Here is a 24,865-nt window from a genome sequence, read left to right as displayed (position 1 = left end):
GGAAGCAAGATGGGGGGACAGAGAGAGGGAGGAGGGCAGCGAGGAACACTTCCGTTTGTTCATTTACTCATCCATTCATTCATCCAACAGAGAGTGCGACTCAGAGGCAGACAAAAAGCAGTGGAGGGAGAAGGACAAGGATAAGGGACCAGAGAGGAGTCTTATGTTTCCCAGCTCTCCAAGCAGGACCTGTGATGTAACCCTGGTGGGGTTCCCCGGAGGGATTGACAGCTTGCACCAGGACCTTTGGGCTGGGGCTGTGGGCCCCTAGGAAAGCCCCGGTTCACTCCTGCCAAGCCACCTGCCATGGCCACACTTCTCAGCACAACACAGCCAAGACCCACAGCCTTAGGGATCATGGACAGGCCAGTGCTGAGGCTTTGATTCTGGGGACACCAGCACAGGAGACAAGGACAGCCAGGCCATTGACCCCACCTGAGACCCAAGGCAGCCACAGGACCTGAGGGAAGCCAGGGAGGGATCCCACCACCCCTTTCCAGGGGCAGGCAAAAGGTGGGGGGAGGGTGGTTCTCCATCTGTCAGACAGACGGCACCCCTGGCACCCCCCACCCGGCAGGGTCAGTGGAGGGAGCCTGCCCTACTGAGCCCAGGCCTGCACCAGTAGCTCCTTCAGCCCCATAAGTTCCGCCAGCATCCCTTGGGGACTGGAGGTCAAAGCCCTGCCTTCAGGAACTGGTCTGTCCATGTTGCTGCCCAGCTTCTTCCTGGGTACCTGCATACAGGTGAGCAGAACCAGCATCTGCCAGGTGGGAGGAGGGTGGGCTCAGTCTGCAGCCCCCACTCTCCAGCACCTTGGTCCTGCCCACACCTGTCATACTCCCTTATCACCCATCCTGCTGGGGTCCACGTAGGCGTGCGCGAGGCACCTTGGGCACCGTCATCATGTCCACTCGGGCACTCATTCATGTGGTCGTGGGCCTACAGGCAGGATGGCCCCAGTGGGCCACCATCTGGTATTTACAGGCGGCGTGGGGCAGTGACCTTGAGGACCCTGGTACCCAGCCATTCCCACCTCCCTCAGAAACCTGCAGGCCTCTGGCAGAAGAAGTCTCTGCCACTGATAGAGTCCCCTTCATGCTATCCTCCACCCAGCTCTCCCCACCCCACTCCACGGTCCAGCAGTCAGGCCATGCCCCTGGCCAGTCACATACCTGAGCAACAATAGTTCCTAGTAACTAACGGCCTGCCCTCAGCATGGCTCGAGAGCCCGTGCTCCTCTTGCCATGAAGACCTTGGCCTGTCAGCGTGCCCTTCGCTATGTCCAGCTGCTGGAGAGTCCCAAACACGCTCAACCTTCCTGCTTCCAGCATTAGCTCAGGCCCTTCCCTCTGCCAAGACCAGTTCAGGATTCAGGGTCACTTCCAGGAGTCTCTTCTGTCTCTCATCCTGGCAGGCGACCTGAGGATCCTGCTGCCCCCCTCCTTCGATGGTGCCCAGCGTGGCTAGTTCAGTGGTGGCCACCCTCCAGGACAAAGCTGTCACCTACACTGAACTCAGAGGGACTGTTTACTGTTCGTTTACTTCTTACATTTTATTGCAGTATCTTTGGAAAGTAAAACCATCCGATTGTGAACAAAAAAAGTAGCTGGTGTGGATCTAGAAAGCACAGGCTGCCTCCACCCCCAACCCTCCGGGGGAAGATGGAAAAGGCCCAGGAAAGCAAGCAAGTATGAGGAATCTCTGGAAGGGAGGTCACCGGAACAGGATCTAAGAGGGAAGACAACCACCAGGGACCCCCAGGGCAGGACAGATGTGATATGGGAGATGCTCAGGGCTTAAGCTGGGAATGACACAAGGATGGGTAGAGCAGGGGCACGAAGGCCCAGGGAAAGATGGGCTCAGAGTCCAAGGTTAAGGACCCCATTTATTGGTTGGCAGTGACATCTACTGTCACTTCCAAGAACTGCAGCCACATAAGCCACATGGCCTCCTGCGGAGTGTCCTGAGAGACTGGGGACCTTGGCCCTCTCCCAGGAAAACAAATTACTCAATAAAAAACAAATGTTAGCAAATGGAACTTTGAGAAACTTGAAAGTGCTGTGTGCTTTGACCTGTGCTGTTTCTATTACATAAGTTCAATTTCCTCAGTTTTGTGTTCAGGCACTTGGTTGGTGATGAGAAGCCCTTGATTATAAAACAGGGTGTAGGGCCTCCTGGGTGGCTCAGTGGGTTAAGTGTCTGCCTTTGGCTCAGGTCATGGTCTAAGGGTCCTGGGATCAGAGCTCTACGTGGGGCTCCCTGCTCAGTGGGGAGCCTGCTTCTCCCTCTCCCTCTGCCTGCTTCTCCCCCTGCTTGTGCTTGTGCTTGACTCTCTCTCTCTCTCTGTGTGTCAAGTAAATAAATAAAATCTTTAAAAAAAAAAAAAAAAAACAGGGTGTAGGCTTTGTGATGGTTAAAGACGCTATGTTCTTTCCTCCCTAGAGCCCACGTTCTTTCCTCCCTAGAGCCCACGTTCTTTCCTCCCTAGAGCCCACTAGGATGCTAGTGAAACCGGTCACCAAATAGTTAACAGGGCAGGTAGTGCAGCTCAACTCTCTCCCCCAAATCTGCTTATTCCCTGTCACCTTGTTTCTGTAAGATAATATTCATGCTTGACACATGATAACCAGAATTTAATTTAGTTGTTTTGCAGGAGCTCAAGGTTTCATAAAGAAGCCAGCAGAACCCAGGACCACTGACTTCCTCTTTGATCACAACAAAATGAAATCGACCCTCCCATATTCAGCAACTCCCTGGGGCTGATCTTGAGTCGCATGACTCTTCTCCCCTTTACCCAGATCCTCTTTCTCTGGCCTTTATTTTATTTTTTTTTTTAGATTTTATTTATTTATTTGTGAGAGGGAGAGAGAGAGCGTGCGCACAAGCAGGGGATGCTGCAGGCAGAGGGAGAAGCAGACTCCCCACTGAGCAAGGAGTCCGATGGGGGATTCAATCCCAGGACCCTGGGATCATGACCTGAGCTGAAGGCAGATGCTTAACCGACTGAGCCACGCAGGAGGCCCTTGCTGGCCTTTAAAAATCCCTGACTCTACCCCTTCAGGTAGGCGGGGATGTGTGCATGTGTTTTGTTTTATTTTATTTTATTTTATTTCATTTTATCTTATTTTAGATTTATTTATTTATTTGAGAGAGAGAGCACATGCACGAGGTGGGAGAAGGGCAGAGGAAGAGAATCTCAAGCAGACTCCCTGCTGAGCGTAGAGCCAGACTAGGGGCTCAGATCTCACCACCCTGAGAGCACCAGCTGAGCCGAAATCAAGAGTTGGATGCTTAACCAACAGAGCCACCCAGGAGCCCCTATTTTAGTTTTTTAAAATTTCCTTCAGATAGATTATTTTTTTATTTTAATTCCAGTTTAGTTAACATATAGTATTATATTAGTCTCAGGTGTACAATATAGTGATTCAACAATTCTATTCTTTTTTTTTTTTTTAAAGATTTTATTTATTTATTCGACAGAGAAACAGCGAGAGCAGGAACACAAGCAGGGGGAGTGGGAGAGGGAGAAGCAGGCTTCCCGCAGAGCAGGGAGCCCAATGTGGGGCTCGATCCCAGGACCCTGGGATCATGACCTGAGCTGAAGGCAGCCGCTTAACCGACTGAGCCACCCAGGTGCCCCATCAACAATTCTATCCTTTACTCGTGCTCATCATGGTAAGTGTACTCTTCATCCCCAACACCTATTTCACCCATCCCCCTACCCACCTCCCCTCTGGTGACCACCAGTTTGTTCTCTAGAGTTAACAGTCTAGGTTTTTTTTTCTTTGTTCATTTGTTTTGTTTCTTAAATTCCATATATGAGTGAAATCATATGGTATTTGTCTTTCTCTGACTGACTTATTTCACTTAGCATAATACTCTATAGCTCCATCCATGTCATTGCAAACGCCAATATTTCATTCTTTTTATGGCTGAATAATATTCCATTATGCGCATATATATATATATATATATATATATATATATACTTTATCCATTCATCTATTGATGGACGCTTGGGCTGCTTCCATAATTTGGTTGTTGTAAATAATGCTGCAATAAACATAGGGTTGCATATATGTTTTTTTGTTGTTTTTTTGTTTCTTTTTTTTTTAAGATTTTATTTATTCATTTGACAGAGAGAGAAAACACAAGTAGGCAGAGTGGCAGGCAGAGAAAGAAGGAGAAGCAGGCTCCCCGCCGAGCAGGGAGCCCGATGCGGGGCTCGATCCCGGGACCCTGGGATCATGACCTGAGCCGAAGGCAGACGCTTAACTGACTGAGCCACCCAGGCACCCCAAGGTTGCATATATGTTTTTGAATTAATGTTTTCATATTCTTTGGGGAAATACCCAGTAATGGAACTACTTGACCATATGCTTCCATTTTTTACATTCTGAGGAGCCTCCACACTGTTTTACAGAGTGGCTGCTCAAGTTTGCATCCCCACCAACAGTGCACACGGGTTCCTTTTTCTCCACATCCTTGCCAACACTAGGGAAGGTTTGAGGCTTGCCCCCTGTATCTTTGTGTGGCAGCCTTCACACTCAGTGTCTCAGTGATGGGCTCTGCTGTGCGTTGGACACATGAACTTGGGTTCGGTCCCACTAGCATGAAATAGAAGGGCGTACAAGCAGGAAGAAAAGAAAGATGAGGAGATGAGGAGATCTAAGGCGGGGCTGTGGGAAGGAGCCCCAGTCTCCAGGCCCACAGGGCAGACGTGGGGCTACAAAAGAGGAGTGTGAACGGTTGGGGTGGCAGGACTTTGGCCGGGCACGGCCCCCAGAACTCCCATCTCGGGGAAGCCAGCGACAGCTGGGTGAGGCCAGGGGACTTTGCTGCTGTACCAGTATAAGCCTCAATTAGAGCGGAGGGTTCAAAGATGCTTATCCATCCAGATCCCAAATGCCATCCTTAGGTATGAGGGCCCTTCACAAATGACATGAAAAGGTCACAGGAGAAGAAATGCAAAAGGCTCCTAACACTTGAAAAGTACCCAGTTTTATTCTAAAAATGTAAATCCCCAGGGAAACTAGCATAAGAATCCACTCTGTCCCCATCAGCCTGCCACGGTCAAGCTTCTCAGCACAGAGCACGTGCGTGCATGTCATGTTATGCGTCCTTCCCCCCACACCTCTATGTCGAGGTCCTAACCCTCCCCCCCCACCGCCGTGGGCCCTAATCCGATCTGACTGGCGTCCTTAGAAGAGAGATTAGGACCCACAGAGAGACACAGAGGTGTCTCACGTGTGCGGGGGAAAGACCACGTGAGGACACAGGGAGAAGGTGGCCGTCTGCAAGCCCAGGAGAGAGGCCTCAGGAGAAACCAACCTTGCCAACACCTCGATCTTGGACTTCCAGACTCCAGAACTGTGAGAAAATGAGTTTGTTGTTTAAGCTCCCCGCCACCCCACCCCCGTCTGTGGTATTTTGGTATGGCGCCCCAAGCACACTAACAAAAGCAATCCACAAGTGTTAAGGACAATCTCCACAGACAGCAATGTGGTGATATCTAGCGAAAAAGGGCACGTGATCGCAGAATCAGACCTTTAAATGCAGAGGACAAACTGATGGGTGCCAGAGGGAAAGGGGGTGGGGGGTGGGCAAAATGGGCGAAGGGGAGTGGGAGGTACAGGCTTCCAGTTTCTGAATGAAAAAGTCACGGGGATGAAAAGCACAGCATAGGGAATATGTCCATGATACCGTAATGGCATTGGGTGATGACAGATGGTGCCTACATTTGTGAACACAGCATGATGTATAGAGTTGTCGAATCACTACACTGTATGCCTGAGACTGGTATAACATTGTGTGTCTGCTAAAAAAACAGAACAAAACAAAAAACCCACCAACTTTAATAAATAAATTTTGGGGGGCGCCTTGTTCCCACAGCTGGGGATTCACCAGGAGGGCCGCTGGAGGCTGACTCTTTCACTGCCTGGAAGGACACTCCAGAATGAAGATGCAGGAACCTGACACATCAAAACTGAAACCCTGCAACGAGCCCAAGATTAGGAGGCAGTTCCAGGGAATACAGAAGAAACGTCAAACCATCAGCCAAAGCTAGTCCACCTCACGGACTTGAAGACAGAAGCCTCCTACCTAGCCCAGGGCTTTGTTTCAAGCCCCCCTCCATCATTGTCAGGGACGTCATCACAGTCAGTTGGCGGGGCGGCGGGGGGCTACACCTGGGATTGAGCCTTTTGCTTCCTACCCAGAATTCCAGATGTCAGTAGAGTCTTGGACCAACGTTTTCTCTCCCGTGTGGTTGAACTGCCCCACTCGGACACACCTCGTTTTTGTTAGGTAGCCTGGGACAGGTGCACAGCTGACATTTTTTACCTTCCCACAAGAGTGCTATTTTGGTTAGGCATAAAATCTCCTGTGGGGAAACCCATTGTCCTCAGCGTTGTTTTTCTATTCTAGCCCTCCTGTTCAAATAGATGGAGACATTTTGATTCCCAGGCAGAAACGGCTACAAGGAGGCAACTGGGTACTGGTTTCTCCAATTTAGATCGTGCCATACACCGCGGGGTATTAGAGACAGGGTTAAGCCTTGCCCTAAAAAACATCGAATACCATGAACTGAGTGGGAGGCTGGAGGAGGTCAAAGGTTCCTGACTCTGTCAACATGCCCACACCGAGAAGTCTTTGCTCAGGTGTCAGGAATTCTCCCATAAGTGCAGTTGAACTCGATTTGCAATTTTCCAACACTCCTAGGACCCATGTTTTCATTCACCCTGAGATGGGAGTACCCTCCAACCAGTGCTCCTTCTCCAAGGTCTAATCTCAGCCCCATGGGACTCTCCTCGGGGTTTTGGAGGTAGCAGCACCCTCCTCAGAAGTCTGACTTCCACAGGGCGTCTCCTCCAGCACCTACATTTTGAGAATTCCAATTTCCTCCCTTGGTCCACCCCCACCGCCCCAGCCCTAGGGTGAATGGCTGTCTCTGTGATAATCTGGGGTTTCTCTGCCTATGGAGTTCTATAATGCCCAGTGACCAATTCTTAATGTTTTGATGATGATGATGATGGTGATGGAGGCTCCCATCCAGCATGGAGCCCAATGCGGGGTTTGAACTCATGACCCCTGAGATCGAGGCCTGAGCCGAGATGAAGAGTGGGACGCTAAACCAACTGAGCCACCCAGGCGCCCCACCATTTCTTTATATTAAATTCTCTCCGTTAAAGTAACTGGTGTGGGCTCTGTCACACAGATAAATCCAGCTGATAGACATGGTGGCTTGTGCAACAACCCTATAACCCCACTGTTTGCTCTTACGCTGAAACCGCACTGGAAGACAGGAGTGCTTGTTAAGTCTTGTATGTTTCCCAGACTTCAAAAACCACTACCACAGCCCTTCAAACATCATCCATATCCTTTAGTAGTTTGCCATTCTAATGGATTTCTTAACATTTTGTTGCCCCGGTAACAATGTTATATATTGACTTGTTATCTGTGAGGTTGCTTTGATTAACTATGGTGAGAGTTACTGGGACATACTTTTATTACATACATATAATATGACAGTGTAACAAAACCAATCATTCTTGGTTTCTTATTCAAGTGTCTGAGTCTTCATGATATTTTTTTAGGATTTTATTTATTTATTCAGAGAGAGAGAGAGAGTGCAAGTGTGGGGAGGAACAGAGGGAGAGGGACAAGCAGACTCCATGGTGAGTGTGAGTTGGACACAGGACTCCATCTCAGACCCTGAAATCATGATCTGGGCCGAAATCAAGAGTCGGATGCTTCAAGGCGCCTGGGTGGCTCAGTCGTTGAGCGCCTGCCTTCGGCTCGGATCATGATCCCAGGGTCCTAGGATCGAGCCCCACATCGGGCTCTCTGCTCGGCGGGAAGCCTGCTTCTCCCTCTCCCACTCCCCCTGCTTGTATTCCTGCTCTCGCTGTGTCTCTCTCTGTCAAATAAATAAATAAAATCTTTAAAAAAAAAAAAAAAAGAGTCGGATGCTTAACCGACTGAGCCACCCAGGCACCGCAAGTCTTTTTTTTTTTTTTTAAAGATTTTATTTATTTATTTGAGAGAGAGAGAATGAGAGATAGAGAGCATGAGAGGGAGGAGGGTCAGAGGGAGAAGCAGACTCCCTGCCAAGCAGGGAGCCCGATGCGGGACTCGATCCCGGGACTCCAGGATCATGACCTGAGCCGAAGGCAGTTGCTTAACCAACTGAGCCACCCAGGCGCCCACCGCAAGTCTTTATATTTAAAAGACCGATGACATTTGCTGATTTGAAGTTGATTTGTTTTTCTTCATGCTATTGAATTTGCAGATCTCTTTATATATGGTGGATTTTAGTCTTCTATTGATTAGATCTGCTCCACCTGAGAAGCAGCACTGCCAAGGACATCAGATGTCCTACCTGGGCAGAGCTCCTCCAGGAGTCAGAAACAAGAGACTGAGGCAAGATAGAAAGGATGAAAAAGGACAAGTAAGAAACGAAGAATGGATCTTTATTGCTAATCTCCTGGCTTCCAACCATCAGCCCCCCTTCCAGACTCCTCAGGCGATCCTGGAAATACGAAGCAGCATATACGGATGGACTTCTGGGGGCGGCTTCGGGACTTGTTTGTTGACCGCCTGCTCCAGGATGTTTAGGATGGGACCATGGGTCTCCTGGAACAGATCAGAACCCAGGAAAGCCTCCACTCGCTCACGCCATGCTGCCGGTCTCGGCCGTCCCTCAAATAGGTCATAGCCAATAGCCACAGGCTGCAGGGACAAGGATGGGAAAGTTACAGTGATACTGAGGCCCCAGTACCAGAACCACTGGCACAGATGTCAGGTCCCCTCCCTAACCCCCATGTGAGGCCCAGGGACGCGTGGCCAGCCTCAGGGCCCGAGAGCACCAGCATGAAACACCACACCCCGGAGGGAAGCAGAAGTTCAGGGCGAGAGCACCAGTTCGGACAGAAACTTGCTCTGTGATTCTGGGCAAATTCCTAGCTGTCTCTAGGCGTGCCTCAGTGTTTCCGTCTAGTGAGGGTGGTGACGGGAGGGATGCCGCCCACAGATGCTGCTCCCCCGGCCAAGCTCACACCTGCATCAGCTCCCCCAGCACCATGAGGTCGGCCAGCAACACCTGCTGGCCTGTGAGGAAGGCCCGGTCCTCCAGGAACTTGTCCTCCAACTGCTGCAGCACCCGGTCCATGGCGGTCCTGTTCCGCTCCACCTTCTCCTCAGGCACGTGGACCCCGATGAGTGGTGCTATCACCTGACGGGCAGAGGGTGGGCTCAGGCTGTGGTCCCTGCCTCCTCCCAGGTCCCTGACAGTCAACAACCCACAGATGGCTCTCCTCACCCGGGTCCACAAGGGCACGCCAGAGGTGCCACGGATGCAGTCAGCATGCCAGCCCAGGTACTCGTGGACACGAGCTCGGGCCCGAAGGTCAAATGGGTACCAGTGGTCCGCCGTCTGGTACTTAGAGCTCAGGTAAATCAGGATGGCGGAGCTAGAGATAAGGGCAGGAGCCGTGGCTGTGAGGATCCTGGTTCATGGCCTTTTCCCTCAGCGGCTCCCATCCCTCAGTGGGGCTCTGGGGCTTCTCTGTACTTGGTGGCCTCCCCTCCGCAGCTCCCCTGGGCACTGCCTCCTCTCTCTTCCCTGATGGTACCCTCCTGAGTCTCCTTCCTTTGCTGTCTCAAGCATGGGCGCTTGGCCAGACCGTCCGCTTTGCCCTTTAAGAGGCTCATCTCTGTGGTACCACAGCAGCGCCCTGTGAGGTAGAGATTTGTTATCCCATTTGCATGTGAGGAAGCTAAGGTTCAGAATAATTAAGTGACTTGTCCGAGGCCACACAGCTCAGAAAAGGCTCTCTGGGCCTCTGGATTCTTGCACCAAGTCCCCTGCATGTCCAAGTGTATGGGTTGGGGACCAGGAGGGGAAGCATGTCCTCAGATCTGTCGTGGGTCCCCTCTGATGGGTCCCCCAGCCATCACGCCTGTAGCTGCCTGACCTTTTGTCCTCTACCTGCCTGGTGGCTGGCCCTCACCATGAGTTGTCCCCTCAGGCCCTGGCCGACTCTGGAGAGTGGCCTGAGGAGTCAGGAGAGGCCCTTTCAGCTTCCATGTGTTGAACCTGCTCTCTGTCCAACTGGACAAATGCCCTCATGTCCTCTTCTAGTGCCCCTCAATCTGGGGGTGGGGAGGCCCTGGGGTCCAGAAGAGGAGGCTGAAGACAAGAGAGGTACAGAGCTATGTTGCATCAGCTTCCAGGCATCCTGGTCACCCCCAACCCCAGCTATCAGCTCTCACCACACCCCTCCCTCTGCCCTCACCTGCCACATGGGGTCTAAGAGGACACACAGCGGGACAGCCAGAGGCCAGGTGGGCTGGGGGCTTAGGAGGACAGAGGGAAGGAGAGCACCTTTCAGTCAAGATGAAGTCACCATCCTTGAGGACGGGCACCTTCTGCAGCCTATTAATCTGGAAGAACTCCTTGCTCAGGAGCTGCCCTGTGGAGGAAGAAGTCAAAAAAGGCCTTCAGGGCAAGAACCACAGCCGCTGTGCCCTCCCTCTCCCTTCCGCAGCCAGAAGCCCAAGGCCAGGCTGGGCGAAAAGAAATAGCTGGGGTTCTGGGGAGAGCTGTGTGGGGCCACAGCCGGGCCTTGGGGCCAGGAATGGGGATGGCCTCCCTGCCCTACCACCTCCCAGGGCGGCTGAGGGGTTTTGGTGGGCACAGCCAGGTGCTCCCGAAGAGTGAAAGGGAGTTTTTCGGCCAGACCGGGGTGAGCAGGGGGAAGGGAGGCAAAGAGGCGAGGCTCAGCAATTCCCACCTCTAAACTCTCACATGGTGGCCAGCTCCTCAGGGTCTTTAGGGCTTTAGGACTTTAAATACAGGTGGGGTGCCTGGGTGGCTCAGTCGTTAAGCGTCTGCCTTCAGCTCAGGTCCTGATCCCAGGGTCCTGGGATCGAGCCCCACATCGGGCTCCCTGCTCGGTGGGAAGCCTGCTTCTCCCTCTCCCACTCCCCTGCTTGTGTTCCCCTCTTGCTATGTATCTCTCTGTCAAATAAATAAAAAAATCTTTAAAAAAAAAAAAAAATACAGGCTTTCAAGGCAGGAACTGTGAAAATCCAGTTCGGTATTTACTACCCATCCCACAGAGTAGAAGTAACATTATCCTCCTTCTCAGAGGGGAAAGCTAAGGTTCAGAGAGGGCTTGCGACCTATCCAAGGCCACACAGCAGAGAGCAATCTCTGGTGGGAGATACCAGAGGAGAACAAAGGCAAAAGAAATGTAGATAAAATTGAATTTCCTTACAACTTGCAGCCCTTTGATAGATACCTGAGACAGGAAGAGTGTGACATTCCTCAAAGAATTCACAACTGCCTTAATGTTAATGCTTTGCAACCTTAGCTCGACAACAGCCAGACCTCCAGGGTCCTGTTAGTCTTCTTTAAATCCCTTTAGGGACTCCCTTTGTCTCTACTCACCCCCCAATTCCAAAATATATGATCAGTTGCACCTTCCAACCCTCTGCCTGCTCTGCCTGCCGCTCTCCCTGCTTGTGCTCTTTCTCTCTCTGACATACAAATAAATTTTTTAAATCTTAAAAAAAAAAAAGATTTATTTATTTATTTTTTTAAAGATTTTATTTATTTATTTGAGAGAGAGAAAGAGCACAAGAGGGGGGAGCAGGAGAGGGAGAAGCAGACTCCCTGCTGAGCAGGGAGCCCGATGCGGGACTCGATCCCGGGACTCCAGGATCATGACCTGAGCCGAAGGCAGTCGCTTAACCAACTGAGCCACCCAGGCGCCCAAAGATTTATTTATTTTAGAGGGAGAGAGAGCACGCGCGAGCAGCAGAGGAAGAGGGAGAGAGAATATCAGACTCTACACTGTGCTTGGATCTCATGACCTGAGCCAAAACCAAGAGCCCAACACACCAACCAACTGAACCACCTAATCACTGAGAGTTTCTGGATTTCAGAGGGTTCAGGTAGAGAAAAGTTAAATGCTTCAACGTATTCACAAAGGAATATTTTATCATATTTCTGTATATCATGGATATCTTAAAGTTTCCTTAATCTAGAAGAGTGAAACAGAGAACCAGCAATGTTTCAAACAAGAGTCACAAAAACTATTGTCATCTTCCTCAGTCCTGTAATTAAGTCTTGTTCAGTTTGAATGCAGCTTTTTTAGTTAGTTCTGGAAATTCTTTTTTTTTTTTTTAAGATTTTATTTATTTATTTGAGAGAGAGAATGAGAGAGAGCATGAGAGGGAAGAGGATCAGAGGGAGAAGCAGACTCCCTGCCGAGCAGGGAGCCCGATGTGGGACTCGATCCAGGGACTCCAGGATCATGACCCGAGCCGAAGGCAGTCGCTTAACCAACTGAGCCACCCAGGCGCCCAGTTCTGGAAATTCTTATCCATTTTGGTTTTATGATTTTAAAGATATCAAAAGCCTGTGTTTGTCAAAAGCCCTTTTAAAGATTTTATTTATTTATTTGAGAGAGAGCACACAAGTCAGGGGAGGGGCAGAGGGAGAAGGAGACTCCCTGCTGAGCAGGGAGCCTGATGCGGACTTGATCCCAGGATCCTGGTATCAAGACCTGAACCGAAGGCAAACACTTAACCAACTGAACCACCCAGGCATCCCCTAGTGTACTTTTATTTATTTATTTATTTGACAGAGAGAGAGAGATAGCAAGAGCAGAAACACAAGCAGAGGGAGTGGGAGAGGGAGAAGCAGTCTCCCCATGTCCATGAGAGCCAAACTATGAGCAGGGAGCCCCATGCAGAGCTCGATCCCAGGACCCTGGGACCATGACCTGAGCCAAAGGCAGATGCTTAACGACTGAGCCACCCAGGAGCCCCTCCCCCCACAGTGTACTTTTAAAATCCATTCATTTCAACCTTAGTCCTAACCACATATAAAATTCCTTTCCAAACATTTCCCTTCATAAACCTACAGCTTTCTTTTTCATTCAAATTTTGACCTAAGCCTTTTCTCACCAACCAGTCTCATTTTAGGACAAAATTACTTTCCTTTACCCTCTATACAGTGTATTCCCATTCCTTAGCGCTTACTTGGATACCCCTCCTACTTTCCTACATACAAAGTTGCTCCTCTTATTTCCATCAGTCTTAATTACATTGAGCAGAAGAATTTTTTTATTTTTTTTTATTAACCTATAATGTATTATTTGTTTCAGGGGTACAGGTCTGTGATTCATCAGTCTTACACAATTCACAGTGCTCACCATAGCACATACCCTCCCCAGTGTCCATCACCCAGCCACCCCATCCCTCCCACCCCCCTCCACTCCAGGAACCCTCAATTTATTTCGTGAGATTAAGAGCCTCTTATGGTTTGTCTCCTCTCTGGTTTCATCTTGTTTCATTTTCCCCTCCCTTCACCTATGACGCTGTCTTGTTTCTCACATTTCTTCAATCAGTGGGATCATATGATAATTGTGTTTCTCTGAATGACTTATTTCACTTAGCATAATACCCTCTAGTTGCATCCACGTCTTTGCAAATGGAAAGACTTCATTTTTTGATGGCTGCGTAATATTCCATTGTATATATATACCACTTCTTCTTTATCCATTCATCTGTTGATGGACATCTAGGCTCTTTCCATAGTTTGGCTATCATGGACATTGCTGCTATAAACATTGGGGTGCATGTGCCCCTTTGGATCACTACATTTGTATCTTTGGGGTAAATACCCAGTAGTGCAATTGCTGGGTCCATAGGGTAGCTCTATTTTTAAATTTTTGAGGAACCTCCATACTGTTTTCCAGAGTGGCTGCCTCAGCTTGCATTCCCACCAACAGGGTAGGAGGATTCCCCTTTCTCCACACCCTCCCCAACATCTGTCGTTTCCTGACTTATTTAATTTTAGCCATTCTGAGTGGTGTGAGGTGGTATCTCATTGAGGTTTTGATTTGTATTTGTATGCCGAGTGATGTTGAGCACTTTTTCATGTGTCTGTTGGCCATTTGGATGTCTTCTGTGCAGAAATGTCTATTCATGTCTTCTGCCCATTTCTTGATTGGATTATTTGTTCTCTGGGTGTTGAGTTTGATAAGTTCTTTATAGATTTTGGGGGACACTAGCCCTTTATCTGATGTCATTTGCAAATATCTTCTCCCATTCTGTCAGTTGTCTTTTGGTTTTGTTGACTGTTTTCTTTGCTGTGCAGAAGCTTTTTATCTTGATGAGGTCCCAATAGTTCATTTTTGCCCTTGCTTCCCTTGCCTTTGGCAATGTTTCTAGGAAGAAATTGCTGCAGTTGAGGTTGAAGAGGTTGTTGCCTGTGTTCCCCTCAAGGATTTTGATGGATTCCTATCTAACATTTAGGCCTTTCATCCATTTGGAGTCTATTTTTGTGTGTGGTGTAAGGAAATGGGCCAGTTTCATTCTTCTGCATGTGGCTGTCCAATTTTCCCAACACCATTTATTGAAGAGACTGTCTATTTTCCATTGGACATTCTTTCCTGCTTTGTCAAAGATGAGTTGACCATAGAGTTGAGGGTCCATTTCTGGGCTCTCTATTCTGTTCCATTAATCTGTGCATCTGTTTTTGTGCCAGTACCAAACTGTCTTGTTGATGACAGCTTTGTAATAGAGCTTGAAGACCAGAATTGTGACGCCACCAGCTTTGCTTTTCTTTTTTAACTTTCCTCTGGCTATGCGGGGTCTTTTCTGGTTCCATACAAATTTTAGGATTATTTGTTCCATTTCTTTAAAAAGTGGATGGTATTTTGATAGGGATTGCATTAAATGTATATAGACTGCTCTAGGTAGCATTGACATCTTCACAATATTTGTTCTTTCAATCCATGAGCATGGAACGTTTTTCCATTTCTTTGTGCCTTCCTCAATTTCTTAAAAGAGTATTCTATAGTTTTCTGAGTACAGATTCTTTGCCTCTTTGGTTAGATTTATTGTTAGTTATCTTACGGGTTTGGTGCAATTGTAAAGGGATCGACTCCTTAATTTCTCTTTCGTCTGTCTTGTTGTTGGTGTATAGAAATGCAACTGACTTCTGTGCAATGATTTTACATCTTGCCACTTTACTGAAATCCTGTATGAGTTTTAGCAGTTTTGGGGTGGAGTCCTTTGGGTTTTCCACATAAAGTATCTTATCATCTGCAAAGAGTGAGAGTTTGGCTTCTTTGCCAATTCGGATGCCTTTTCTTTCTTTTTGTTTTCTGATTGCTGTGGTTAGGACTTCTAGGACTATCTTGAATAGCAGTGGTGATAGTGGACATCCCTGCCATGTTCCTGACCTTAGGGGGAAAGCTCCCAGTTTTTCCCCATTGAGAATGATATTTGCTGTGGGTTTTTCATAGATGGTTTTTATGGTATTGAGGTATGTACCCTCTATCCCTACACTCTGAAGAGTTTTAATCAAAAAAGGATGCTGTACTTTGTCAAATGCTTTTTCCGCATCTATTGAGAGGATCATATGGTTCTTGTTCTTTCTTTTATTGATGTATTGTATCACACTGATTGATTTGTGCATGTTGAACCAACCTTGCAGCCCAGGAATAAATCCCACTTGGTCGTGGTGAATAATCCTTTTAATGTACTGTTGGATCCTATTGGCTAGTATTTTGGTGAGAATTTTTGCATCCATGCTCATCAGGGATATTGGTCTGTAGTTCTCCTTTTTGATGGGGTCTTTGTCTGGTTTGGGGATCAAAGTCCCCTACTATTATTGTATTATTGTTGATGTGTTTCTTTGATTTTGTTATTAATTGGCTTATGTGGGCGCCTGGGTGGCTCAGTTGGTTAAGCAACTGCCTTCGGCTCAGGTCATGATCCTGGAGTCCCGGGATCGAGTCCCGCATCGGGCTCCCTGCTCAGTGAGGAGCCTGCTTCTCCCTCTGACCCTTCCCCATCTCATGTACTCTCTCTCATTCTCACTCTCTCAAATAAATAAATAAAATCTTTAAAAAAAAACATTGGCTTATGTAATTGGCAGCTCCCATGTTAGGGGCATAGATATTTAAAATTGTTAGATCTTCTTGTTGGATAGACCCTTTAAGTAGGATATAGTGTCCTTCTTCATCTCTTATTACAGTCTTTGGTTTAAAATCTAATTTGTCTGATATAAAGATTGCCACCCCAGCTTTCTTTTGATGCCCATTAGCATGGTAAATGGTTTTTCACCCCCTCACTTTAAATCTGGAGGTGTCTTTGGGTCTAAAATTTGTCTCTTGCAGAGACCATATCGATGGGTCTTTTTTTTTTTTTAATCCAAACTGATACCCTGTGTCTTTTGATTGGGGCATTTAGCCCATTTACATTCAGGGTGACCATTGAAAGATATGAATTTAGTGCTATTGTATTGCCTGTAAGGTGACTGTTACTGTATATTGTCTGTGTTCCTTTCTGGTCTATGTTGCTTTTAGGCTCTCTTTTTGCTTAGAGGACCCCTTTCAATATTTCTTGTAGGGCTGGTTTGGTGTTCGCAAATCCTTTTAGTTTTTGTTTGTCCTGGGAGCTTTTTATCTCCCCTATTTTCAATGACAGCCTAGCTGGATATAGTATTCTTGGTTGCATATTTTTCTCGTTTAGTGCTCTGAAGATATCCTGCCAGTCCTTTCTGGCCTGCCAGGTCTCTGTGGATAGGTCTGCTGCCAATCTAATGTTTCTACCATTGAAGGTTACAGACCTCTTGTCCCGAGCTGTTTTTAGGATTTTCTCTTTGTCTCTGAGACTTGTAAGTTTTACTATTAGATGTCAGGGTGTTGACCTATTTTTATTGATTTTGAGGGGGGTTCTCTGTGCCTCCTGGATTTTGATGCTTGTTTCCTTCTCCAAATTAGGGAAGTTCTCTGCTATAATTGCTCCAATATACCTTCTGCCCCCTCTCTCTTTCTTCTTCTTCTGGGATCCCAATTATTCTAATACTATTTCATCTTATGGTATCACTTATCTCTTGAATTCTCCCCTCATGATCCAGTAGTTGTTTATCTCTCTTTTTCTCAGCTTCTTTATTTTCCATCATTTGGTCTTCTATATCACTAATTCTCTCTTCTGCTTCATTTATCTTAGCAGAGCCTCCATTTTTTTATTGCACCTCATTAATAGCCCTTTTGACTTTGACTTGGTTAGATTTTAGTTCTTTTATTTCTCCAGAAAAGGATCCTTTAGTATATTCTATGCTTTTTCAAAGCCCAGTTAGTATCTTTATAATCGTCATTCTGAACTCTAGTTCCAACATCTTACTAATGTCCATATTGATTAGGTCCCTGGCAGTCGGTACTGCCTCTTGTTCTTTTTTTTGAGGTGAGTTTTTCTGTCTTGTCATTTTGTCCAGAGAAGAATAGAGAACAAAATGCTAGAAGGGTAACAACGACCCCAGAAAAATATATACTAAACAAATCAGAAGAGACCTGAAACCAGGGGGAGGAGGGGAGAAAGGGGAAAAAAAGGGGGGGGGGCACCTGGGTGGCTCAGTTGTTGGGCATCTGCCTTTGGCTCAGGTCATGATCCCAGGGTCCTGGGATCGAGCCCCATATCCTGCTTAGCCAGGAGCCCGCTTCTCCCTCTCCCACTCCCCCTGCTTGTGTTCCCTCTCTCTCTGTCTCTCTCTGTCAAATAAATAAATAAAATCTTTAAAAAGAAAAAGGAAAGAAGAAAAATTGAAAAAAAAATAGAAAAAGAAAAAAAAATAAAGAAAATTTTAAAAATTAACTTTGAAAGACTAAAGAATCATGGGAAAAACGCCATGGATTCTATGTGCAGTATTCCCCTAGCACTGGAGTTCTGCCGTTCTCATTGATCAGTAAACTTGGTCTTGGCTGGCTGTTCTTGCCGATCTTCTGGGGGAGGGGCCTGTTGCCGTGGTTCCCAAATGTCTTTGCCAGAGGCGGAATTGCCCCGCCCTTGCCCGGTCCCGACTAAGTAATCTGCTCGGGTTTGCTCTTGGGAGCTTTTGTTCCCTGCAAGCTTTCTGTACAGCTTTGGAGGCCAAGAGTGAAAATGGTGGCTTCCCAATCTCCGCCCCAGGAGGAGCCGAGAACTTGGGGCCCCACTCCTCAGTGAGCCCCCAGAGAAAAGCAGTCAGTCACTCCAGTCTCCCCTGGCTCCGGCCGCACTCCATGCTCACCCAGCCTGTGACCCTGCGTTTCTATCTCGGGCATCCGACCCCGTGTGGAATCTCCAAACCCAGCAGATCCCTGCAGTGCGCTCCCGCGCTGCTCCTCCCGGGGGAGGAAAGGGAGTCTCCCCAGATCCGCCGCTTGCTGGGTCCCTGCTGGAGGAGCAGTGGCCCGACTGTGCCCCAGATCACGGTCTATGGCAACCCTGAACTGAGAGCCCGCGCCTCGGCTCCGTCTCTGCAGCCGGCTTCCCCACTCCATTACCTGGGAGCTCTGCCACACTCAGGCACCCCTCATCATTTTTAAACCCTGTTTTTCCAGGGGCACCTGGGTGACTCAGTTAAGTGTCTGCTTTCAGCTCAGGTCATGATTCCAAGGTCCTGGGTTAGAGCCCCAAGTCAGGCTCCCTGCTCAGCAGGGAGTCTGCTTCTCCCTCTGCCTCTCCCCCTGTTTGTGCTCGCTCGCTATCTCTCTGTCAAATAAATAAATAAAATCTTAAAAATAAATAAAATCAAAAACTTGTGTTTCCATACTACAATCTTTCAGTGAAGCACACAGCCTGTTTACCAACAAACCCAAGTATCCTCAGCTTCTCTACAATAAGCCAAAAGCACAAACCTACATTCAGTAATCAATGCATTAGTATTTTATCTCATTTGGAAAAGACTTAGATGTCCAATGAATTCAGTCCAATTTAGCATCCAAGCACAACTTTAAAGTTTCAGGTTACCAAAGACTTTGAAAGCTATCTAAACAATGACCCATGAAAACTTGGAGACGGACAAAAATCAATCATCATTTTAAGCCATCTTTTTTGCTGACAAATTGCAAAAGAGATAATAGACGCTTGTTTGACCTTCAGTAACCCTTGGTAGGATAAAAGTTTTACATTTAACGCTAAGTCTAAAGAATGTGTCTATCATAATTAAATCAACAAACTTAAATTAGTGTAAATACCAAATTGTTCCACTGGCATCTACTTAGAAGTCAATCAAGTTGTTCCCCACTGTCAATCTTTACCTGGACACCAGTGGGGAAATCTGAAGTGGGTGGTGTAAGTCCAAGGGGGTGCTCCTCATTCCTTGGCAGCGAGGCTAGGAGCAGGCACCAGGCTGGTCATAGGAGCCAGTGATGCAGGCCGCACCCAAGGTGGTGCAGAAACAGGAAGGCAAGAGGATGGCAGAAGAGGTGAGGTGCGGCCAACAAGGCTGGAGGTGGAGAAATGCCCAGAGGGCAGAGAAAGGACTCCCAGTTCTAAAGCTCATCAGCTCAGACAGAAGAGCCGATGCATGTTTTTCTCCCAGAGGGCAGAGAAAGGACTCCCAGTTCTAAAGCTCATCAGCTCAATGTTTTTCTCCCAGAGGGCAAAGAAAGGACTCCCAGTTCTAAAGCTCATCAGCTCAGACAGAAGAGCAGATACATGCTTTTCTTCCACCAACAAGTGAAGACTGGCAGTTCATGTTGGGCCAAAGAAGACAGGGAACTTCACTGAAACAAAAGGAGTTTCGGCAGTGGCTTGGGAATATTCCTTAAAGTCCCCGTCAGGGGTAGACTAACCAGAGACAGTTCGCTCCAATCATCATAACCATTAACCTGGGAAATGAATGAGGGAGAAGCCCCACATGCAACAAGAATAACCTGGGTCTATTAGGAGGCCCAGTGAGAGAGTCAACATCCCCTTCGTCGGGATGGCCTGGGTTTCCTCCAGCAATCTGTATTTATTAAATAGAGGAGGATAGTGGCCTCCTCTAAATAGTGGCCTCTTTACATTATCATTATCCTATATATAGGGAGGCGGCTTGTTAGCCTGGTTGGCAGCCAAACACATTCTACAAGAGATCCTTAGGTCAGGGTCCTGATTTAGGGCCATGCATACTTCTGTCCATTTGCCCTGTTTCCTGCAGAAGAGATCTAACTGATAGATCTTATTGAAGTTTAATGTCTCGTTAATGGGCCATTTTTCCAGGGCACCTGGATGGCTCAGTGGGTTAAGCATCTGCCTTCGGCTCAGGTCATGATCCCGGGTCCTGGGATGGAGCCCCGCATCAGGCTCCCTGCTCAGCAGGAAGCCTGCTTCTCCCTCTCCCTCTGCCTGCCACTCTGCCTGCTTGTGCTGTCTCTGTCAAGTAAATAAATAAAATCATTTTTTTTTTTTAAATGGGCCATTTTTCCTTGTCTCTAAGGAGTACTGAGGCCATGCAGTGTTACAGAAGATCAATCATCTTTTTCTTAAATCGTGAGATCTGAATAGTTTCCAGGGGGTTAAAAGGCATCCCAGGGGCGTCTGGGTGGCTCATTGTTAAGTGTCTGCCTTCGGCTCAGGTCATGATCCCGGGGTCCTGGGATCGAGCCCCGCATTGGGCTCCCTGCTCAGCGGGAAGCCTGCTTCTCCCTCTCCCACTCCCCCTGCTTGTGTTTCCCTCTCTCGCTGTATCTCTCACGGTCAAATAAATAAAATCTTTAAAAAAAAAAAAAAGGCATCCCAAGGGAGAGTCCTTGGGAAATGAAGAAGATCCCATGCTCCTAAAAAAGGAGAGAAGGTCTATTACCGAGGAACCCCCCCGACACACACAACTCCCAGGGATTATTCCATGCAGGATATGTCAGAGGTTCCTGGTGTCAAAGAGACTGGAGGCATCCCTGGACAGAAATGGCTATGACCACCACCCAGCCCTGTAGGAGGGATGCCAGCATGTCCCCTCCCATTCCCCCACCCCCGCTTCCCCATTGCATCCCAGGCAAAAACATCCACCAAAACACTGAGCCACAAAGAATCAGCCCTTTTTAACCCATGGGAAACACTAGAAAAGTTTTACAAGGGGAAATTACCTGATTTTGTAATTTAAATAGTAGGGGACATTGACAGGAAACAGTGAAGATGGAAATCAACCATGGTCTAAGCAACATTCCAACACATTCAGTCTTTACAGCAAACTTACCTAGGAAACAGTCCCCAGTTGGTTTTTTGTTTTTGTTTTTGTTTTTAAGATTTTATTTGAGGGGCACCTGGGTGGCTCAGTCGTTAAGCATCTGCCTTCGGCTCAGGTCATGATCCCACAGTCCTGGGATCGAGCCCCACATTGGGCTCTCTGATCGACAGGGTGTCTGCTTCTCCCTCTGCCCGCTGCACTCCCTACTTGTGCTCTTTCTCTTTCTCTGTCAAATAAATAAATAAAATCTTTTTTTTAAATAAGATTTTGAGAGAGAGAGAGTGCACAAGCACAAATGGGGAGAGGGGCAGAGGGAGAGGGAGAAGCAGACTCCTCACTGAGCGTGAAGCCCAACACAGGGCTTGACAGGGGGATGACAGGGGACTCATTCCGAGGACCCTGAGATCATGACCTCAGCCAAAATCAGATGCCACCCCCAGCTGGGTTTTAATTCAATCAGGTACTGGTTTCAGCTGGTGCTGGGCAGAGGTTTCGTGGCCAGAAGTGGCTAGACCAGAGATGTGAAGGGGATCCCCTTGGACCAATGAGGAGGAAACCTCACATGGGAGTCTTAAGACTGGCAGCCATGCTTGTGACTTAGGTGACTGTCCCATGCCCAAGACAGACGACTTTGTATGAGGATGGGAATAAAGAGAGGGCATCAAGTTTCTGGGTCTTATGACCATCCCAGCCAGAATACTAACTTCCATCCAAAACGCAGGCTTTCTCTTCCCTATTGAATAGCCACGGGCTAGAGGACTGCAGCCTGAGCAATCAACATGAAAGTGTTCCAATAAGAGGTACTCCTTGAAAAGCCCCTGAAATGAACATAAAGGAAGAGAAGAGGAAGTAAGCACTCACCAAGTCTGCACAGAGGCTCAGAGTCCAGATGAGAAGACTCAGGCCCCCTGATCAGGGTTCAAAAAGATTTGATGTGAGCTGGGAGTGAATGGTCAAGAAATAATTCTTGAGATGTTTTTGGTACAAAAAGGTGTTTTTATTAAAGTGTGGGACAGGACCCGTGGGCAGAGCTCCACTGGGATTGTAAGAAGTGATTGGTTATATACTTTTGAGTTGGGAGAGGGTAAAGACAAAGGAAGTTTCCAAAAGGATTTTCTTTTTTTTTCTTAAGATTTTATTTATTTGACAGAGAGAGACCCAGCGAGAGAGGGAACACAAGCAGTGGGAGTGGGAGAGGAAGAATCAGGCCTCCCACGGAGCAGGGAGCCCGATGTGGGGCTCGATCCCAGGACCCTGGGACCATGACCTGAGCCAAAGACAGACGCTTTAACAACTGAGCCACCCAGGCGCCCCTCCAAAAGGATTTTCATATGTTAAAGTAGACATACAGGATTCTGAAGGTCTGGCTATTGTCGAGCTAAGATTGCTTTTTATCTCTAGTAAAGCACTTACGTTAGTGGACTCCAGAAATGGACTCTCAACTCGTTATGGTCAACTAATCTTTGACAAATTAGGAAAAAACATCCAATGGAAACAAGACACTCTCTTCAATAAATGGCGCTGGGAAAATTGGACAGCTACATACGAAGAATGAAACTCAACCATTCTCTTACACCCTACACAAAGATAAACTCAAAATGGATGGAAGACCTCAATGTGAGACAGGAATCCATCAAAATCCTAGAAGAGAACATAGGCAGTAACCTCTGACATCGGCCACAACAACTTCTTTCTTTCTTTCTTTCTTTTTTTTTAAGATTTTATTTATTTATTTGACAGAGAAAGACACAGCGAGAGAGGGAACACAAACGGGGAGTGGGAGAGGGAGAAGCAGACTCCCCGCCGAGCAGGGAGCCCGATGCTGGACTCGATCCAGGGACTCCAGGATCATGACCTGAGCCGAAGGCAGTCGCTTAACCAACTGAGCCACCCAGGCGCCCCCACAGCAACTTCTTTCAAGATACATCTCCAAAGGCAAGAGAAACAAAAGCAAGAATGAACTTTTGGGACTTCATCAAGATAAAAAGCTTCTGCACAGCAAAGCAAACAGTCAACAAAACTGAGACAACCCACGGGATGGGAGAAGATATTTGCAAATGACATTACATATAAAGGACTGGTATCCAAGATCTATAAAGAATTTCTCAAACTCAACACCCAAAAAAACAAATAATCCAGTCAAAAAATGGGCAGAAGACATGAACAGACACTTCTCCGAAGAAGACATATAAATGGCTAACAGACACATGAAAAATGTTCAACATCACTAGCCATCACGGAAATTCAAATCAAAACCACAATGAGATACCACCTTATACCACTTAGAATGGCAAAAATTAACAAGGCAAGAAACAACAAATGTTGGAGAGGATGTGGAGAACAGGGAATCCTCTTACACTGTTGGTAGCAAAGCAAGCTGGTACAGCCACTTTGGAAAACAGGATGGAGGTTCCTCAAAAAGTTAAAAATAGAGCTACCCTACGACCCAGCAATTGTACTACTAGGTATTCACCTCAAAGATACAGATGTAGTGAAAAGAAGGGGCACAAGCACCCCAACGTTCATAGCAGCAATGTCCACAATAGCTAAACTGTGGAAAGAGCAGAGATGCCCTTCAACAGATGAATGGATAAAGATGTAGTACATATACACAATGGATAATTCAGTCATCAGAAAGGATGAATACCCACCATTTGCATCGACATGGATGGGACTGGAGGGTATTATACTAAGTGAAATAAGTCAAGCAGAGAAAGACAATTTTCATATGGTTTCACCTCGTATGTGGAATGTAAGGAGTAGCATGGATGACCATAGGGGAAGGGAGGGAAAACTGAAGGGTGGGGAGAATCAGAGGGAGACAAACCGTGAGAGACTCTTAACTATGGAAAAGAAACTGAGGGTTGCTGGAGGGGAGGGGGGGCGGAGGTATAGGGTGATGGACATTAAGGAGGGCACCTGATGTGATAAGCACTGGGTGTTATATGCAACTGATGAATTACTGAACTCTACATCTGAAACTAATGATGTACTATATGGTGGCTAACTGAACATAATAAAAAAAATTTTTTTAAATCATCTGTAGGGGTGCCTGGGGGGCACAGTTGGTTGAGCACCCGACTCTTGGCTGAGGTCGTGATCTCAGGGTCATGGATGGAGCTCCGTGTGGGTTCTATGCCTGAGACTCTCTCTCCCTCTCCCTCTACCCCTCCCACCTACATACACTCTCTCTAAAATAAATGCATCTTTAAAAAGGAAAAAAAAAAGACAGTGTGAGTTCTTGGAGGCTTGTCATACTCTGCGGGTCCCAAGCACTTGTCAATGGGCTACAAGTTGTATGGAAATTTCATCTTTATCTACATTTCCTTTGCCTTTGTTCTCCTCATCCTGCGGGCTCCCAGGGCTACGGGCAGCTGGAATTGTCTGGAAGAGAAGGAAGCTGCAGGGCCAGGAGCCTGTGGTTCCCGCGGGGATTATGGACACCTGAAGAGCTGGCCTGGACCCACCTTTTAACACCTCCGTTGTGCACAGCTTGAAGGGGATGCGGTTCTTGGCGAAGATGTAGACGGCGCGGCAGGGCTGGGACAGCAGGTCCAGGTAGAGCTCCAGGCCCATGGCGGTGGCAGCGCGGACGAGACGACAGCACTCCAGTACAGCGACCATGGCAGGATTAGGGCGCTCTGAGATATAGGGTCTCGGGCCCCGCCCCCCTGGGGCTTCCACCAGTGGGCTAGAGAGCACTGCCCAGGGAGTTGCCCCAACCAGTGCCTACCCTGCCCCGCCCCGCCCCCCCCCGCCCCCCCAGCTCCAGCCGCGACCCTGCCCGGGCTCTAGACTTGGTCCTTCCGGGCCGAGCCCGCGCGGCGCCGGATCGCAGGTGTTGTGCGAGAG

The 24,865-nt window shown here is 47.8% G+C and overlaps 1 protein-coding gene across 1 annotated transcript; it reads right to left on the bottom strand.

The window, feature by feature from the left end:
* Positions 1-8,520: 8,520 nt before the first annotated feature.
* Positions 8,521-24,607, bottom strand: LOC117999757 (glutathione S-transferase theta-2B-like). The gene is made up of 5 exons (XM_034989095.1): positions 24,481-24,607; positions 10,385-10,472; positions 9,320-9,470; positions 9,059-9,232; positions 8,521-8,730 (listed from the first exon to the last, which is right to left on the bottom strand). The coding sequence occupies exons 1-5, from the start codon at positions 24,587-24,589 to the stop codon at positions 8,521-8,523; spliced, it is 732 nt and encodes a 243-aa protein (XP_034844986.1). The 5' UTR covers positions 24,590-24,607.
* Positions 24,608-24,865: the final 258 nt, after the last annotated feature.

This window comes from Mirounga leonina, unplaced genomic scaffold (genome assembly GCF_011800145.1).
Source record: "Mirounga leonina isolate KUSES-001 unplaced genomic scaffold, KU_Mleo_1.0 Mir_481, whole genome shotgun sequence".
Lineage (NCBI taxonomy): Eukaryota > Metazoa > Chordata > Mammalia > Carnivora > Phocidae > Mirounga > Mirounga leonina.
Note: the sequence above shows the minus strand (reverse complement) of the source record. Positions and strands in the feature narration are given on the sequence as shown.